The 20,784-nt window shown below is 38.9% G+C and overlaps 1 protein-coding gene across 2 annotated transcripts in view; it reads right to left on the bottom strand.

Moving 5' to 3' along the window:
* Positions 1-11,695: 11,695 nt before the first annotated feature.
* Positions 11,696-20,784, bottom strand: part of MTMR9 (myotubularin related protein 9) — a 43,176-nt gene continuing 34,087 nt past the window's right edge. For both annotated transcript variants that reach the window (XM_045397852.3, XM_074000234.1), the window contains exons 9-10: positions 19,694-19,845; positions 11,696-16,915 (exon numbers count right to left, since the gene is read on the bottom strand). In XM_045397852.3, the coding sequence (XP_045253787.2) occupies positions 16,752-16,915; positions 19,694-19,845 (316 nt within the window). In that variant the 3' untranslated portion in view covers positions 11,696-16,751. The remainder of the gene's footprint in view (positions 16,916-19,693; positions 19,846-20,784) is intronic.

The following is a 20,784-nucleotide window of genomic DNA, read 5'->3' on the forward strand; positions in this document are numbered from 1 at the left end:
CCTCTTGGTGGACTGCTGACGGTTAGGAAGCTGGTGACATTGAACCAGACTTTTTCTTTAAACATTTAGCCTAACAATTATTACCAAGTCCAGTAGTTATCAAACTGCAGGATGTAACAGAATCACCTGCAGAGTTTGTTAAAACACAGATTTCTAGTCTCTTCGCCAGAGTTTTTTATTCAGTAGGGATAGGGTGGGGTCTGAGACTCTATTTCTAGCGAGTTTCCAGATGAGGCTCATGTTGCTGGCCCAGGGACCATGCTCTGTGGACTGTTGCTCTAGTAATTCGCCTTTCCCATGAAATGTCCCTATCTAGAGTCAGCCTCTGAATTTACCTATTAGAGATCTTTTCCCAATAAACAAGATTGTAATTAAATGTTGGCAAATAGCCATAACAAATTATCTGACAAAACTTCTGTAACCCAAGTTGGTCTGGGCATGGCACTTGGTAAGACATAAGCCAGTCTCTCTTTGTGTCCTGCAGTTTCTGTCTCAACATTGTAATGGTTGATTTTCTATATTAACTTGGCCACAGGGTTTCCAGATATTTCTGGATGAGAATAGCATTTACAGTAGTGGACAGAATAAAGGAGAGTGCCCTCCCCAATGTGGGTGGGTCTTATCCAAGCCATTGAAGGCCTGACTAGAACAAAAGACAGGGTAAGAGAGAATTCACTGTCTCTGCCTGATGGTCAATGGGACGTTGGCCTTTTCCTGACTTTAGAGTTGGACTCAAAGTGGAAATTAGAGCATCAGCTCTCCTAATGCTCGGTCCTTCAGACTCATACCGCAACACATCATCAGCTCTCCAGGGTCTACAACTTGTAAATCTTGAGACTTCTCAAACTTCATGACCACATGACCCAATTCCTTATCTCTCGCTGGAGAAGGTAATACAGTCATTAAATAAATCTGAAAATTCTGACAGATAGGGAAGTCACCCTGATTTGAGCAAATCTCCAAACAGAGTTAGCATTAGAAAACACTTCCTTGGCTAGGTGCAGTGACTCATGCCTGTAATCCCAGCACTTCAGGAAACCAAGGCAGGAAGACTGCTTGAGCCCAGGAGTTCAAGACCAGCCTGGACAACATGGCAAAACTCCATGTCTACAAAAAATAAAAATAAAATAATAATAATAAATTAATTAATTAATTAAAAAGAACGAACGAAAAATAAGCCCAGGTGTTGTGGCTCATGCCTGTAGCCCGTAATCCCAGCACTTTGGAAAGCCAAGGTGGGCAAATCACCTGAGGTCAGGAGTTTGAGACCAGCCTCATCAATATGGTGAAACCCCGTCTCTACTAAAAATAAAAAATTAGCTAGGCATGGTGGCTGGGACCTGTAATCTCAGTTACTCAGGAGGCTGAGGCAGGATAATCATTTGAACCTGGGAGGCAGAGGTTGCAGTGAGCCGAGATCATGCCATTGCACTCCAGCCTGGGTGACAAGACAGAAATTCCATCTCAAAAAAAAAAGAAAAGAAAAGCCAGGTGTGGTGGTGCACACCTGTGGTACTAGCTACTTGGGAGACTGAGGTGGGAGGATCAATTGAACCCAGGGAGGTCAAGGCTGCAGTGAGCCATGATCATGCCACTGCACTCCAGCCTGGGCGATAGAGGGAGACCCTGTCTCAATAATAATAATAATAATTTCTCGATGAGAAAACTTGGTATATGCATGATATTTATTGAATATTTGTATTTATGAACAGACTCAAAATATCCACCAGGTCAAAATGATAATACAATGTGCTCTTTACTTACACTTCACATCTTAGCTCTTGTTAGTAACCCATACCCAACAGAGATCCTTTCCCCTAAAAAGGGGGAAATCCCCCTCCAGCAGGCCCCTGGAGAAGCCTTCCCCACTCCACATAGCCAGGCAACCATTGATCCTCAATGCAGGTAGAAGACTTAGCTATCATGGATACCTCCAGCACCATAATGTCCAATGCGTGAGTCACATGGCCCAAGAGAGCGAGCTGCTTGTATAGCAGCTAGAACTCACTGCAAAGCCTCCTCTTGATATTTGAGGCCCTCCTCAAAACTAGCAGCCTTTCAAGTCACCTGATAAATGGATCCAGTGGCATTCTCATGAGTGAATCTGCTGTCTATGAAACAGAAGAGGCCTAACCAAGTGCTGTGCCTGTCTCTTAGAAGTATGAGGTGCAAACTTGAATAAGTTAATGCCTTTATCTTGAGAAGGATGCCTCAGCATGCCCAGATCACCAGACCTCTAAAAACTCCACCAATGTGGCAGGCCCCTCAATCTTTTCTAGGTCTATCTTCCATCCTCTGGAATTCATGAATCTTACCGAGGCACCCAAAGTACTCACCACTTCTGCTCCCCAGCTCTGACAAACACGACTCACCAACATAGGGAGCAGCCTGATGTTCTAGAGCAGAGGTCAGCAAACTTTCTGCAAGGGGGCAGATTGTAAATACTTTATTTTGTTGTCACAGATACTCACCTCTGCCATCATAGAGTGAAAGCAGCCACAGACAATACTGTACATAAGCAAAGGAGTGTGGCCGTTCGAATAAAACTTTATTTACAAAAACAGGCAGCAGGCCAGATTTGGCCTACAGATCTGAGTTTGCTGATCCCTGTTCTATAGAATAGTCAAATGATTAAGGACCCTTTGGACTGTATTGTGACAGAGAATGAATAAGTATTAAAGGCCTGGAGCAAGATCATGAATATATACTGACTTTTCAAAGGGAATAGTTTCTGAAAAGACAAAATTTGCCAGATAAATAGTACACCAGTTGTCAGAGGCTTTGTAGGTCTGTTCTAGTAATGATGCAACATCTGGGCCTAGCAGCTGTGATTGGAGCTACCACTTAATTAAGATTACAATAGATCACTATCAACCACCATGACCTAACTGGATTTGCAGGGGTCAGACTGATGAATCAAAAAAAAGTTAAGGATTGACACCCCCGTATCCTTTAGCCCTGGAGAATGGTGCTAATCTCTGCCACTGTGACATGGCCTTGCACATGGGGCACACAGTGTCCTATAACCTGGACACTATATGTCCCTACTCTAAAAGCAGTCATGGTCGCATCAGGGCTCCTATGGCAGTATCAGTTCAGATGCTGTATTTAACAGCCCTCGAAAGAGCTATGGATTCCCTTCGTCCCAGCATAAAATTGTTCTGGTAAGTGACCACACGTCTCTTTGGAGAAGGATTGAGGGAAATTGCTACTGTCTAAAGTTGCCATGGTGTTACAGAGTCACTCCTTAAAAGGAACTGCCTCTCCTCAATCAGTAGACTCTGGGTCTTAGAATATTTCAGATTTAAGGCCAGGCGCGGTGGCTTACGCCTGTAATCCTAGCACTTTGGGAGGCCAAGGCGGGCGGATCACGAGGTCAGGAGATCGGGACCTTCCTGGCTAACATGGTGAAAACCCGTCTCTACTAAAAATACAAAAAAAGTTAGTTGGGCGTGGTGGTGGGCGCCTGTAGTCCCAGCTACTCAGGAGTCTAAGGCAGGAGAATCGCTTGAACCCGGGAGATGGAGGTTGCAGTGAGCCGAGATCGTGCCACTGCACTCCAGTCTGGGTAACAAAGTGAGACTCCATCTCAAAAAAAAAAAAAAAAGAATATTTCAGATTTAGAAACTGAGCACAAAAATGTAATTTTTCATCGTGCCAGCTGACTTCAGCCTTCAACTCACCCATTCTTGACCATATTTTATATAAGGCAAAGCAGTGACCTCATTGGCTGCCAGTCTCATCCATAGGAACACCATGGTCTATTGGCCATTGCCAAAGATCGCTGTGGAAAAGGTTCCCCTGGTCATTATTCCAGCTTTGCTTCCCCTTACAGAAATTACATCTACCTTTCCACTGAAGATTAATTGTTGCCATCTGTCCTCTGCTATTCTGAAATTCTGTCCTCACCACTGACACTACGGAGCCCAGCTCAATAGAGACACTTCCCCTACAATGAACCCCAGCCTACAAAGGTCACCACCACTGAGCTTCCCAACAAGGCCAGTGCCATCTCACTAGCACATTTCTTATTGCTGTTATGATGGGAAGACCTCTGGACCCTCTGGAGAACAACTGAAACTGGTCCATATAATGAATTCATGCAATCATACTCACCTCCACGTGCTTCTTGACTCATTCTTCAATAGTCTGCCGAGGAAGTTCTGGCATCCCCACCTCATTTACTAAAGACCATCATGTTTCCAAGCATCAGCTCCAGATGTCCTTGCCAGGAGGCTAAATTCTGAGTCATAGGACAGTGTCTCCAAATCATTACTCCTCCGTTCTCAATCTTTTCCCCACAACTCCCAGTGCTCCCTCAAGATCCATTCCCAGACATGTTCTCCCTGGGCATATTATCCAGGTCCTGAAGCTGCTGTGAACAATTCCTTGGGGAACTACAGCAGGAACCATGTTGAGATTTGATTCTATTTATATTCATTGTCATAGAATCCTTAAGGGGTGGTGGCAGTAAATCCTAGGAGGACAGGTACTATCTTGTGAAGTCTCAACCTCAAGAGTGACATCAAGAAGACAGCAGTGTAGGAAGTGACAGGAATCTGTCTCTACCTTTACCGGAGTACATGAATTCAGTCCCTGGGACTTAGAATGCAAGGATAGACATGGCAAATGTGTTAAAAATTTATTTTGTCAAGGATCATGAGAAGTAGTTTGCTTTTCCCTAGCAGGACCATGAGTCTATTTCCACAGTTTTGCCCCAGGGCTATGTCAACACTCCTGGTCTCTGCCATATATAGAATGTAGAAATCTCCATTGTTTTGACATTCTTAGACTATCACACCGGACCACTTCATTGAATACATGAAGCTGACTGGATCTGAAGAACAGGAAGTAACAAGTACCTGAGATGTCTGAGGAAGACATATGCAAGGCAGAGGGTAGAGAAAAAACCCCACAAAAATTCAGGGCATTGCCACTTTGATGAAGTTATTGGTGAGGGATGGTCTGGAGAATGTCAAGATATCCAAGATGAAAGAGAAGTTGCTGCACCTTGTACCATCTATTACTAAAGACCAAGTGCAGTGATGCATCATGAGCCTTTTTGGATTTTGTAGGCAACATATATCACATTTGAGTATACTTCTTAGAGCCACTTAAGTTACTGTAAAGTAACCCATCAGTCTGCTGGTTCTGAGTGGCTACGAGAGCAAGAGAAGTCTAGGCAACAAATCTAGAATGCAGTGCAAGCTGCATTGCTACTCAGCAATCTAGTGATATTTGGTGTCTGTGGCAAATAAGAATGCTGTAGGTAGCTTCTGACAAGTCCCAGTAGGTAACAATCCAGAACTCTAAGATTTTGCAGCAAAGCAATGCCCCCTTCTGCAGATTACCATTTTCTCTCTGAAAAACAGCTTTTGGCTTGCTCTTAGACCATGGGTCATCAAGAACTCATGCAACCTGAGGTACTCATTATGAACTGGGAATTTTCTGACTTTCCAAGCCAAACAGTTGGATGCATACAACAGCAATCCATCCCAAGTGGAAATGGTATAGTGGATGGCGCTTGAGCAAGTCCAGAATGCACTAGAAAGTTGTATGCGCAGGTGATTCCGATCCCTTTCACACTTACTTCGGCTGCATTGCCTACTCTCCTTTAGCTGGCATCATTGGTGTCCTGAGGATTTCCTTATGACCAGCTCACAGAGGAAAAAAAAAAATTGGACCTGTTGAGCAGAAATATTCCAAATAACTTTAATGATATATTTGCTCACTTTTCTGGCATTGGAGATGGCCAAAAGTACCTATCTACATCAATTCATGGACAGTGACTAATGGTTTGGCTGCCTGGTCAGGAAATTGTAAAGAACAAGATTGGAAGGTTAATGTCAAGGAAGACTAAAGAAGTATTTTAAATACACCTTTCAGACTGGGCATAGAGTGTGAAGATTTTATAGTCCAGTGTGAATGTTCACCAAAGGGAATCTAATACAGAGGAGGTTTTCAACAATCAGGTGGACACACTGACACATCCTATGGGTCATAGAGTCAAAGGATCAGTCAGCCTTTCTCCAGTCACCCTAGGTCCTGGTTAATGGAACCAAATACAAAGTAGTCATGTGGTAGGGATGGAAGCTACGCATAGCATGGACATCCTCTGGGCAAGACCAATCTGACTACTGCCACTGCTGACTACCCAACCTATCAACACCAGAATCTAATGCTGAGTTCTTGATAACGGCACTCTTTTCTGAAGGTGGGAAGCAGCCAGTCACCTGGTAAAAGGTTGATTACATTGTACCTCTTTTATCATGAAGGAGTGATTTGTCCTCACCAAAATGTATACATTCTGTATACTGCTATGCATTTCTTGTCTGTAATACTTCTGCTGAGGATAGAATATTATTCACTACCATGGTATTTCTTATGAGTTTAATTGTGTCCTCGCCGCAACTTCACGTGTTGAAGTCCTAACTCCCAGAATGTAACCTTATTTGGAAATAGGGTTATTGCAGATGTAATTAGTTGAGATGAGGTCATTAGGGTGTGATATAATCCAAAAAGACCAGGAAATAAAAGGGGAAATTTAAACACAGAGACATGCACACAGGGAGTTTGCCATGTGTAGATGAAGGCAGAGATCAAGGTAATACTTCTACAGGCCATAAATGAAACAGACTGCCAGCAAAGTACCAGAAGCTAGGCAAGAAATACAGTCTTGATTAACGTGGCTTTATAATAAATCTTGAAGTTGAGTATTGTCAGTCTTCAACTTTGTTCTTCTCCTTCAATATTGTGTTGGCTATTATAGGTTTTACGTCTCATAAACCTCAGAATTAGTTTGTCATTATCCACGAAATAACTTTTTTTTTTTTTGAGACGGAGTCTCGCTCTGTCGCCTAGGCTGGAGTGCAGTGGCCGGATCTCAGCTCATTGCAAACTCCGCTTCCCGGGTTCCCGCCATTCTCCTGTCTCAGCCTCCCGAGTAGCTGGGACTACAGGCGTCCACCACCTCGCCCGGCTAGTTTTTTGTATTTTTTAGTAGAGACGGGGTTTCACCGTGTTAGCCGGGATGGTCTGGATCTCCTGATCTCGTGATCCGCCCGTCTCGGCCTCCCAAAGTGCTGGGATTACAGGTGTGAGCCACCGCGCCCGGCCGAAATAACATTTTGATTGAGATTGCATGGAATCTAGATCAAGCTGAGAAGCACTGATATCTTGACAATATTGATTCTTCCCATCCGTGAACATAGAATATCTCATTTATTTAGTTCATCTCTGATTTCCTTCATCCGAACTTCGTAGCTTTCTTCATGTAGATTTTGTATATATTTTGTTAGATTTATATCTAAGTGCTTAATTTTGGGAAGCTGCTAATGTAAATGATATTTTTAAATGTCAGATTTCATTTGTTCGTTGCTGACAGATAGGAAAGCAATTGAATTTTGTAAATTAACCATGTATCCTGCAACCTTGCTATAACTGTTTATTAGTTCTAGGAGATTATGGTTGCTTCTTTTAGACTTTCTACATAGAAAAATCATATAATCTGTGAACAAAGTGAGTTTTGTTTCTTCCTTCCCAATCTGTATACTTTTTATTTCCTCTTTCTGTCTTATTGCATCAGTTTTAACTTCCCATACAATGTTGAAAGGAGTGGTGAGAGTGGACATGCTTGTCTTGTTCCTGGTAGTAGCAGGCAAGCTTTTCACCATTAAGTATGTTAGCTGCAGACTTTTTTTTAGATTTTTTTTTTTTTTTTTTATCAAACTAAGGAAGTTCCACTATATTCCTAGTTTACTAAGAGTTTTAAAGTGTTAGATTTTGTGAAATGCTTTTTCTGCATTTACTGATATGATCATGTGGCTTTTCTTCTTTAGTCTTGATATTATGGAATACATTAATTGACTGGCTGAACTGAAGGCTGATTTAAATGTTAAATCAGCCTTGCATACATGGGACTACATTACATTTAATGTAATCACTGATAAGGACTTACTTCTGCTGTTTTGTTACTTGTTTTCTGTATGTTTTGTTACTTTCTTGCCCCTCATTTCCCCCATAACAACTGTCTTTTGTGTTTATTTTTGGTAGTGATATCTTTTGATTCCCTTCTCATTTCTTCTTGTGTTTCCCATAGATATTTTCCTTGTGGTTACCATAAGCATTATGCATAACAACCTAAAGTTTAAACAGTCTAATCTAAACTGATTCCAAGTTAACTTTAATAGTATAGAAAAACATATGCCTATACAGCTCTGTCCCATGCCCTTTGTTATTGATGTCCCAAATCTGTATACATTGAGTGCTCAATAACAGATTTATTTTTATGCCTTTGTCTTTTAATTCCTTAGAAAAAAAAAAAGTGGAGTTACAAGCCAAAATTACAATAATACTTTTTTTTATGTTTGCCATTGTATTTACTTTACCAATGTCTTAGTTCATTTTTCCACTACTATAACAGAGTACCACAGACTGGATAATTTGTAAGAAGTTTATCTGCCTCAAGGTTCTGGAAGCTGGGAAGTCCAAGAGCATGGTCCCAGCATCTGGTGAGGGCCTTTGTGCTGCCTCATCCCATGGCAAAAGGTGGAAGGGCAAGAGAGTGTGTGAGATAGAAAAGGGATCAGGGCTGAACTTCAGAATCTTTTTTATCAGGAACCCACTCCCATAATAACTAACTCATTCCCATGATAATGGCATTAATCCATACATGAGGGCAGAGCCCTTATGACCTAATCATCTCTTAAAGGTTTGACGTCTTAATACCATCACAATGGCAATTAAATTTCAACATGCATTTTAGAGAGGATATTCAAACCATAGCAAACAGAAATATTTCTTCACTCAGGTTTGAGTTATTGTCTACCATCCTTTCATTTCACCTTCAAGGACTCCTGTTAGCATTTCCTGTATGGCAAATCTAGTGGTAACAAGCTTCCTAACAGATTTATAATATTTTTTATGTTTTTGTCTTTTAATTCCTATGGAAAATAAAAAGTGATGTTATAAAGTTATAATAATACTGGTTTTTATATTTGCCCTATAATTTATCTGTCATGAAGATATTTCTTCCTTCACACGGGTTCAGCTTACTGTCTAGTGTTCTTTCATTTCACTGAAGGACTCCCTTTAGCATTTCTTGTCAGGCACATCTCGCAGTAACAAGCTTCCTATGCTTTTTAAAAATCTAGGCATGTCTTAATTTCTCCCTTAGTTTTTGGAGGACAGTTTTGCTGGATATATAATTCTCAGTTAACAGGTTATTTTCTTTCAACATTTAAAGTATATCATCCCATTGTCTTCTGGCCTCCATGAATTCTAATTAAAAATCAGTTGATAATTCCATTTAGGATCCCTTGTAATGTGATAAGTTGATTCTCTTTTGCTACTTTCAAGATTCTTAGTGATTTCTGATAGTTTTCATATAATGTGTCTTGGTGTGAATCTGAGTTTGTGGTATTAGAGGTTGTCGTAGAGGCTTCTTGGATTTGTAGACTTACGTCTTTCATCAAATCTGGGATGTTTACAGCCCTTATTTTTAAAATAATTTTTTGCTTTTTTCTAGGACTCTCATAAACCATATGTTGGTCCACTTGATGGTATCCTACAAATCTTTAAGTCTATTCACTTTTTAAAATTCCTTTTCTTTATGCTCCTCAGACTAGATAATTTCAATAGTTATATCTTCAAATTTGCTAATCCTTTCTTCTGCCTGATCAAAAACTCTACTGAAGGCAGGGCGTGGTGGCTCAGGCCTGTAATCCCAACATTTTGGGAGGCCGAGGCAGGTGGATCACAAGGTCAGGAGTTTGAGACAAGGCTGGCCAACATGGTGAAACCTCATCTACCAAAAATACAAAAATTAGCTGGGCGAGGTGGCATGCACCTGTAATCTCAGCTACTTGGAAGGCTGAGGCAGGAGAATTGCTTCAACCCAGAAGGCAGATGTTGCAGTGAGCTGAGATCATGCCACTGCATTCCAGCCTGGGCAACAAAGCAAGATTATGTCTCAGAAAGAAAAAAAAAGCAAACAACAACAACAACAAACAAACTATTGAACCATTCTAGTGAATTTTTTGTCTCAGTTATTGCACTTTTCAGCTACGAAATTTCTACCTGCTTCCTTTTTATATTTTTATTGATATTCTCATTTTGTTCAGACATCATTTCTCTGATTTCATTTAGTCGTCTTTTAACTCTTTGAGCATATTTAAGACAATCATTTAGTCTTTGTCTAGTAAGTCCAAAGTCTGGGATTCCTTAAGGATAGTTCCTTTCAATTAATTTTATTTCTGTGAATGAGCCAGATTTCTCATTTGTTTGTATGCTTCATATTTTTGTTATAACTGAACATCTGAATCTATGGAAATTAGACTTTCACCCTTTCCTAGGGTTTATCATTATAATTATTGAAGGATGTAGTTGTCTATACATTTAGTTACTTTTCAATGTTAGCATCAGACAAACTTAAATGCAAAATAAGTGATCTGCTTTCTTAAGTCAAAGTCTGGCTCTGTTATCCAGGCTGGCATGCAATGGCATGATTACTGTATCCTGGAACTCCTGGGCTCAAGCAATCCTCCCACTCCAGCCTCTGAGTAACAAGGACTGCAGATGAGCACCATCATGCCTGGTTAATTTTTTATTTTTTGTAGAGACAGGGTCTTGTTATGTTTCCCATGCTGGTTTCGAACTCCTGGCCCCATGTGATCTTCTCACCTCGGCCTTCCAGTGATTAACACAGACATATAGACCAATGGAACAGAATAGAGTGCACAGAAATGAATATATATGTGGTAAAATAATTTTCAACAAGGATACCAAGACCACACAATGGGAAAAGGACAGTCTCTTCAATAAAATGTTGGGAAAAGCTGAATATCCATATGCAAAATAATGAAATTGGGCCTTTATCTTACACAATATACAAAAATTAATGCAGAATGGATTAAGATCTAAATATAAGATTTTAAACTACAGAATTCCTAAGACTGCTTTTTCCCTCCAACAGTGGTGCTGTTTCTGGATGGATCGTATCAGAAGGCACATGATGTTGATATGTCCCATTACTAATGATGTTAACTTTTCCTGAGATAAGGTGATATCCACCAGTTCCTTTCACTATAAAGTTAGTATTTTCTCCTTTGTAACTAGTAAGTATTTTGTGGAAGGCTATTTGGAGATTATATTCTGTTCTTCACAAACTTTCATCACCTGCTAGTTTTGCCATTCATTAATGGGCATTGCCTAAGTCAATGATTACTGTAATAATTTGCCAAATAGTGGCTAATTCCATTTTCTTTCTACATTTAATAGCTGGCATTCTACTCTAGAAAGAGCTTTCCTTTTACCCTCATTGATTCATCTGTTTATATTAATACATACTAAATCAGTAATATGTAGAATACATAATCCTAATTCTTGGGTGATATCTGTGAAGTATTTAGAAGGGTCACAATGTCTGCAGCTAACCCAGATGTTTCAGCAAAATAACAGTGTAACACACACACATACGTGGTATTAAAGCAAATGTGGAAAATGTTACCAATCATTCAGTCTAGGTGAACAATCATTAAATCTAGGAACAACCTAGGGAGATCGGTGTACCATTTTGCAACCTTTTTGCAGATCTCAATTTTTTCAAAATGTAAGGTAAAAAACATATAGCAGATTTAATTGAAACACCATCCAAACCTTCACCAGTATTTGAAAAAAATTAAAATAAGCCCACAGGTTTAAATTATTAGCACTTAAATATATTCAAATTTTATTACTATTGTCTATAGAAATTTAACATTAGCCATCTGTGCAATTGTCCTCTGAGGCAGAGGAACACCATACACAAATATCACACACTAAGAACAGTACCGCATTTGACAAGACTGTTTCTTGATTCAGTAAACCAAGCTTGACAAACTGGCCAACCCAAGGTGAATGATTACAGTTATAGGATATAGATGAAATTATCACTTAGTGAATATTACAAACAATATTAAAATGTTACACAGACTTACAAAAGTTCAGCTTTTTTTTTTCCCCTAAGACTATATGTATATGTGTGTGTGTGTAGACAGGTTCACAATATAGAAACCTATACCTTACAGCACTCTTGAGGTTTTAGCAAGGCATACATTATAGACACATTTGCCATACAGTGCAATTTTACTGTGTAAGCCATGAATAATAGTGCACTTAAATCCAAGAGTCACATTCAAATATATCAAGAGAACAATCCAAATACCCGGCTATTGAAGAAATACACATTCTTTGTTTTTATAAACTAAGTTCTGCAAGTACAACATGTTTTTGTGTAGATGGTATTAGATCAATAAGGTTTTAAACAATGAGATTTAGGGTATATTTTGTAGAGTAATTCACCTCTCCAAAGATAACGTGCATTGTAAATGTGTTGGCCAGACATACACAGGCAGTGCTGTACAACTCAGTTTTATTACAAATCACAAATATAGTTAATTCTTAGACCTGCAGATGGTTAAAGAGAATGGCTCTAGAAGTCAGTAAATTCTCATCAGAATTACTCTGCAGGACAATGTAGTGTTTACAGTGAGCCTCATTATCTTCCACTAAATTGGGCACAAACTACTGTTCCACAGTGTAGTTCAAGAGCTAGGACATTAAGTTTCTTAAAAAGGATTTAGATAACAAGTTCAGACATTCTAATACCCAGTCCTAGAATTTCAGAGGGTCTCTTCTGGGACTACTGGTTTAAAGGAAGATGCTGTGGACAGTGGATTATAAAGACCAAGCAAAGGTAGAAGCAATTTTATTCAAGAAAATAAAGAAAACTGATACTATAAGAAAGTTATAGTATCAGTATATATTTTATCATCTAAGAATAAATGTAAATGGAGAAATGAGTCTTATAATGTTCTTTAAGATGGTGGGTAACATAAAAATACTATGTGGTAACAACTTAGAATACTAGGTCTGGAGGAGGAGAACAGGCCTAGCCCATGTGAAAGAATAAGCAGTAGCTAATCTATGTAGTCTTGAGGTATAGTATAAACCTGGAAAGTTCTCTGAACCTCTTCAGTTCAATTAAAACGACGACGACAACAACAACAACAACAACAACAACACTTTATCAAATGTACTGAATGACTTCATTCTCTGATAAATGTCAAAGCCTCCAGAACAGAGGATCAACTATTGTAACTATTGCCCATTTTTGGTCCAGGAAATACCCTTCTGATAAAGAGTGCTCGTAAAACCCTTGTGTTGTTTTCATTCATTCTATCTAGAAGTGGGCAAATACCAAAACCTTTATCCCAGATCAAGGTCTGATAATAAGTGAACCTGATGACCTACTTTAGACTGACAATTCAAACAGCTATTCCCGAAACCAGACAACTACAAGAGTTATGCCTTTAAGCAGAGTTTTCAAAGTGCAACTAAACGTTACTCCTGTTTTTCACTTAAGGAGACTAAATTATGGTCAAATCTTTTCCATGATACTGATTTTTTATTTAACATAAACCAAATACTCACTGAATCAAAGAATAAAATGCCACGAAATTTCATCCTTTAAAACAAAAAGCAATAAAATTCCATCTCTAAGTCAGGTCTCAAAGTTCAAAGAAATGTTTTAAAATCCCCCATATGGGATTTGACATGAATGTCTATTATTGTCCCCCCAAGTCTTCTCAAAAATCACTTTAAAATCTTGCTTTGAGACCCTAAGTTTTCTTGGAAATAAAATACATTTATAGAGTTTTAAACCTATTGAATTTTACTATTTCTGCCTGCTTTCTTCCCATTTAATAAAATCAAAATAAAAATTTTTGACCAAACAATTATTTATTGAAAGGTCCTGCCACCAAAAAAGTTTCAGGTTTTTAAAAATATATAATCAACCAACAATGTTCTTCTGATTAAAAAAAAAAAAAAAAGTACTTATTTAAATCTGAGGATCCTTATATGTTCGATGAGAGGATTATGATGATCCTTGTATTTTAAAAATATTCTTTGCAGGGCCTACTTTATGTATCTCCCATATAAAAACCAGCTTTCACTCCACATGAATAGAGAAGACGCTGAATACGCAGGAATCTGATGATCTCTCACGTGATTATTATGGGCTCCTCCGGGGCAATCCGCTTGCTCACTCATTCTGCCACCGTGCTCTTCATTCAAGTGTTTAATGCCACATTTATCAAAGGCAACTCTCCAATGCAACGTTTAACAAGTGTCTTCTCAGGAGTGTATCCATGTCATTTATTCTTCTCATCCAAGAAAGGACGAACTTAACAGTACTACTAAAAACCTCTTCAAATTATATTGATAATGGACTTATTTTTGACAGTTTTTGGCTTTGGGAAAACTCAAATATTTGGATTACCAAATGATACTTTTGAACATACACTGATACCAAAGTTGATTTTTACAACCTGTAAACAGATCTGAAGTTTGGACAATTCCTAATTGTAAATTAATACTAAAATGCAAACTTGCCAAAACAGTATAGATTGTTGTCTCAGTAAGACAGCGCAAACGAAATGCGAATACCGTGCTATGACTGTACTCTGGCTCGCACAGCAAATGTGCATCAGGAAGACGGGTCTACCTTGATGGTACATCATCTCTGCATGACCAGGCCTAATACAAACTCCCTTGCAAGTTTCTACCCATGGAAGCCCTATGGCTGATCAACAGAAGCAGTGGGAGTCACTTCTGGCTTTTTCTTTACTTAGAGACAGGGTCTCACTCTGTTGCTCAGGCTGGAGTGGCCTGATGCGATCATAGCTCACTCAGCCTCAACCTCCTAGGTTCAAGGGATCCTTCTGCCTCAGCTTCCCTAGTGGCTGGGACTATAGGCACACACCACCACACCAGACTAATGGGAGTCACTTCTAAAGAAAACTCTCTAGATGGTTTTCCTTATACACCTGTTAGCTGAGAAGAAAAGGTTCCTTCATATATAATCTTGAGACAAAAAGAGAAGAAAACAAAAAGGTCAGCTGTATTAACAGGCATATCAAGCAATTTTGAGGGACCACAAAAGAATGAGGGCTGTTTCTTTCTTTCTTTCTTTTTTTTTTTTTTACAAAACTGAGATAGACATTCCACACAATGCAGAGCTATGAGAACATCTCTTATGCTCCTTGCCATGGGATTTTAAAGCCCTAAGGTTCATAACTACAGCAAAGAAAGTAAGTCAAAAATAAACTGAGCTTAAAGAAGGCAGCAGGCAAATTTTCCCAAAGAGACTGTGGACTGTGGGCTGCTGTGTAGCCTTTGCTACAAGGCTGAGGAAGCAGAAGAAAGATGAAACTTGGGCAACTGGTGATGAAAAGTATTTGCCATTTTCAAAGGCTTCTCAGTGTGGCCATAGATTTTGCTAGTCGATTTTTAAAAAACAATATTTTTAGCTCAACACACAGCTCTAAAGCAGAGTTCAGTGTAGTGTGTTCTCTTCTAAATGGTTATATACAGATGGTATGGAAATGGTTTTAAAGATTACTCATAAACTACCCTTTTAAAGAAAAACTAGAATTGGTTGTATTTGTTAAAATGAACAATGTCACCAACCAGAAGTGTAGGAGGGAAACACCGAACCACAAACATGTGGCGTTGCAGGCACAGACTAGCGGAGCGTGAATACGGCCATCACTGTTTCTCCCACACTGAAACACTCAAATACATTTCTGAGGTTTCAAACACAGACCTATATTATAGTCATAAACTTCCCCCTCCACTTAAGTTGTATTTGCCTAACGTAAAATGGACAAATCAATAGAGCCAAAATAAATTTGCAAAAGGCTCAGGTCAACATGAAAATTTTAACCTTAGTATTAGTAAACTCTTAGAATACTTACAAATTAAAAAAAAAACCGCACACAATAAAACACACATACGCATACAAACCAGTGCAATAAGAACTTTAGACAAGGGCGGTGCATCTCTGGTTTAAGAAAACCGTATTTGTAACTTGATTATAACAAAAGAACTCTATTCTAGATGATGGTTTAATTTTACAACCAGCATTTGATACACATTGTATATGTATGGTCCAAACCTGAAAACCAATTCAACAGTAACAATTCTCAATCAGTAACAAATTCCTTCTTTAATTCTATATTGCACATACTTTTAGTGTCTACGTTAAAATAAATTTAACTCTTCTTAATGTAAATATCAGAGGACCATACCTATCACCCTTGTAGAAATAATTTACCTTGAATAACAGATTTTCCTTTCTTGACAAACAAGAATGAGAATAGATTCAGCTTCATTAGTCCAAAACTATTTTAAAGCAAATGGCTATTTTATGTGAAAGACACTGGAAATGGCTTGTTCAACACAAAATCCTTGGTTTATCAATTGCTGCCATTTTGAAAAACATTTCTATGGTAAGAGTGTTTAAAAGTCTGACCCTTTTTTTAAACCACCAAACAGTCCCTAGAGAGATTACCTGTCTCCTTGGCTGCTCTGGAATGCTGTTTGGAGAGTGGACGCAGAGAAAAAGCTTTGGATAAAATGGCATGAAACACAAATGGCATTAAATAGGTCATCTATTTCACATAAAAATAAAATGACTAGCACCTCCTCCCGGCTCCCAAAGTGACAGGGCCTAACAGGCCACATGAAACGTGAGTTATGATAGTAAGTTTCATTATCCATACAGTATTGAGAAATCCATTACATTAGAGGGGACCCACGTCTAAAGCCTTCACTTCAAGGCTACTGTGTAAAAGTGAACTGAAGGGCACAAGGAGAGAACGGTGGACACGGGCCCAGGAAGGTCCTTGCAAACGGTGCGAGGAGACCTTTCAGGGACTCTCTTGCATCCCATTCTCTGTTTCCAGTTCTGCCAACTGCCTTCTAAGGATATTGACTTTTGCTTGTAATTCCTTATTATATTCAATGATGTTAACCATTTCTTCATATGCTTCATCCAAATACTTAGAGGACCTATTCCAACGTAGGAAAATACCTATTGAATCCAGGAATGGAAAACAGAAGGAAGAAAGGTATAAACACTGGATTAAAATTATATTTGTGGATAAGATATAATTTACGTATTAAACATTCTTTTTTCTTTTGTTGCCACAACTCACATCTGTGTTTTATTATAATCTAAAATATACAGGAATCTTGAGGTACGGAAAAGGATGCAACTGCATACAATATCTGAGAAGTCACTACTTGCATGTACATGCTCACTGATTCTTCAGAAACATCCCACAAAATTATCAAATAGATCCAAACACCATTCTACGATATATTCAGGAAAACAAGATGATAATTTACAATGTCATAAATTTTCCAATTTCACAATATAAATCATTTATAATTATAGAATTTTGCTCAGACATGTAAGATCCCTTAAATGTGTGAAAACATTTTCACCAGAAAAGTGACAACTATGGTAAAAGCAGAACCACATATGTTGTTATTTGAAAGCCTGAACTGTAGCCCATGCGCTCACACACCTCTCTCCCTGTTACGTGAGAGGCAATCTTTCAATTCTGCAGGCAATTGCTTCTTTCCCCAAATAATAATAATTATCCTTTTATTATGAACCAAAAGGAAATATTTTCTCCTCTCCATAGGCCTATGTTAACTGTATCACACCAAAATAATGCCTTACAGATACTCAAGGAAGGAGGCATGAAAACCTTCCAGGCTGCACCACGTCAGCTGGCAAGTTCACAAAGGTTTTATGATTCATTAAAACACTCTCTACAAACCAAACTGCCTGGGTCCTAATGAGCTCTTCTATGCAGGTCCCAACGTCACACGTCAGGCTCTATCAGAAAGGGAAAGCAGAACCACAGCGTAAAGCCTGACCCGCCCATGTTGATTCTTCTAATTCAGGAATTACTAAATATTAATGGTTAGCTGTGATGTAAATTTAAACAGCAGAGAGGCATTTTAAGGCCGAAGAGCAGTCTCATCCAACATATATGCCTACCATAGGATTTTACCTAATAGAGAGCTTCTTTCTCCCAGCTCTAGGTTGAGGAGCATGAAACACATACTGAAACTCTGGCATGGCAGGACTTAATCCACAGAACAAGGATTTCATCCCATTACTTATCTCTAAGCTCCACAAGGAGGTTTGGTACAAAGCAATTAAATCATCCTTCAGGCCACCCAGCTCCCAATAGGGGTTTTCTCCCGAACAGCTACGCTCATTTCAGTTATTAAACATGACAGTGGCTTTTAGGTACGTTGTCCCAGAAGTCCTAAATGGGAAGAATACTGTAACCTCTCATTTAAGAGATCACAAACCCTGTACTGTGACTGTGACAACATCACGAAAGTAAGCAAAGAGAAGTTCTGAGCAGTCACCATTCCTTCACAAATCAAAGCACTAAAGCTCACACCCAAAACCTCAAGACCATCTAAGGCCATTTCCCCACAATGCTAACTAGGGGACGCTTCAATAGATAAGATTAGAAGCATGAACTAGGTGGAAGGAAGCCACTAATGGCAGATAAGCCAAGAGGAACTAGATGTGACAGCTGACATCCAGAGAAGAGACAGAAACTGACTTGGTCTCAGACTGAGAGGACAAAGCAATCTGAGACCATTTCCACAAAGGGCAAATAGTTTTCCACACATGAATTGCCTTTGAGAGTATAACATACTAGAACACGGTGTAACAAGTGGCATTAATGGTAATTCCGTTTAATTTACCAAACAGCTACCATTCCTGTTACGTATACTTTATGCTGTTAAATATAAACACGAATAAATATGTGCTTATTATCTTCAAACTAACTTTAAAAAATTAAATGGTATTTCAGAGTCTTTGTTTAATGAAAAACTATACAGTTTAGATAGATTTTGGTTATTTTTATTTTTATTTTTTTGAGAAAGTCTTTCTGTGTTACCCTGGCTAGAGTGCAGTGGTGTCATCTCTGCTCACTGCAACCTCTGCCTCCCAGATTCAAGTGATTCTCCTGCCTCAGCCTCCAGAAGTAGCTGGAACTACGGACTTGCACCACCCAATTAGCCTGGCTAATTTTTGTATTTTTAGTAGAGACGGGGTTTCACCATGTTGGCCTAGGCTGGTCTTGAACTTCTGACCTCAAGGGATCCACTCACCTCAGCCTCCCAATGTGCTGGGATTATAGGTGTGAGCCACCACACCTGGCCAGATTTTGGTTATTAAGGGGCTAAGCTTCAGTAGTTGGAAAAATCAGTGTATATAAAAAAATCTGCTTTAGACTAGATTTAAAAATGAAGCATATAGTCCCATAAGAACAGTGAAATATCTGTGTTACTGAATTCATGGTATTTTGTACCCATTTATAGAAACTTACTGGAATGCCCAGCCATGTAACTCTTTAATACCGTTTAATACATGAACCTAGCCTAATGACTGCTTAATTAAGGGACAGAAACCCTCCCTGAGGAACTTACAATTTATTCATGTCCCAACCACCTACCAACTTAGGTGGTAGGCAAAGAGTAATATACTTAGGCAAAGAGTAATATACTTTCTTATCTAGAAAAAATATCCAACATAAACAGCAATGTAAAGAAACACTGTTAATTTCTCAATGGGAACTGAAAACAAAAAAAGTGTGGCTAGCTAACTGATTTGAAAGAAAGAACCATGCCCACATTGAGAATGACAATTCACACAGGTCTGAGGGCCACGACCAGCTCATCATCTTCATATATCACCAACAGCACACACCCACAGGCAGCCGCGTGGACACCTGACCGTTAGGAAGTTTGCAAAGGATGCGCGGTTTACCTTCCCACAGCGGAAGGCTCTGCGGAGCAACTGAAGGCCAGATGACAAGGTTGTTGGCTTCAAACAGGGGGTTGGTGAATTTACTCAGCTCACCGGGCTGATTGACCCAGGACCACAAAGACATTGTCTTCTGCTGTAGCTTCAACTTACACCTGCTCAAGAAAGAACACTGCCATTAAAGTAATTCATTTATGACCACCATTATTAAGTGCTCCTCTCACTAGGACGATTTCTTCTCAGTATGGCAGAAGACAGAAGGTTAAGACTTTTAGTAGAGAAACAAAATGCTGAAAAATAAATAGATTTGTCAAAAAGCTCACCCGGCATTAGAACTCTCAACAACAACAAAACAAAGAGTATTTTACAGGCTTCCAAGAAGCTGGCAGGAGGATAAAAACAGAGTCTGGTCACATCAGCTTTGGTGTTAAACCTTAACCCAGAGAACATGACTGTACACAAAAGTCCTTTGTTGTATTTGGTATTCTATTTTAATTAAAAATAGCTAAGTATAAAAAAAACTAACCTTTTTGTTTCTGAGAAGCCTACAATATCAACACAAAAATTAGACACTTTTCGACATTTATGTCCTATTTATTTTTATAGTTTCCGTAAGAAAGGGCTTGTTGTGCAGAAACAAACAGGATAGCTTACAAATACGAATGCCTGGATAGACCCCAGGGTCTTTATTATTCACACTGTTTGATAACCACTCTCTAATTTGTTTTTTTTTTTAATTTAATTTTTCCATAAGTTATTGGGGAACAGGCGGTATTTGGTTACATGAGTAAGTTCTGTAGTGGTGATCTGTGAGATTCTGGTGTACCCATCACCTGAGCAGTATACATTGAACCCTATCTGTCATCTTTTATCCCTCGTCCCCCTTCCATTACCTCCCTCATGACCCCAAAGTCCACTGTATCCTTCTTACGCCCATATTAATATTAAAAATGGAGGTTGAGTCAAATTTTAAACAAAACTTAAAATTCTTTAGAGACTTAGCTTTTAGGGAAAATAAATTACATGTACATAAAATACAGATTGTCAAAGATGAAAAATCAATGTGAATCTTGATGTAAATACATATTTAATCT

The sequence above is a fragment of the Macaca fascicularis genome, chromosome 8, assembly GCF_037993035.2.
Source record: "Macaca fascicularis isolate 582-1 chromosome 8, T2T-MFA8v1.1".
Classification (NCBI taxonomy): domain Eukaryota; kingdom Metazoa; phylum Chordata; class Mammalia; order Primates; family Cercopithecidae; genus Macaca; species Macaca fascicularis.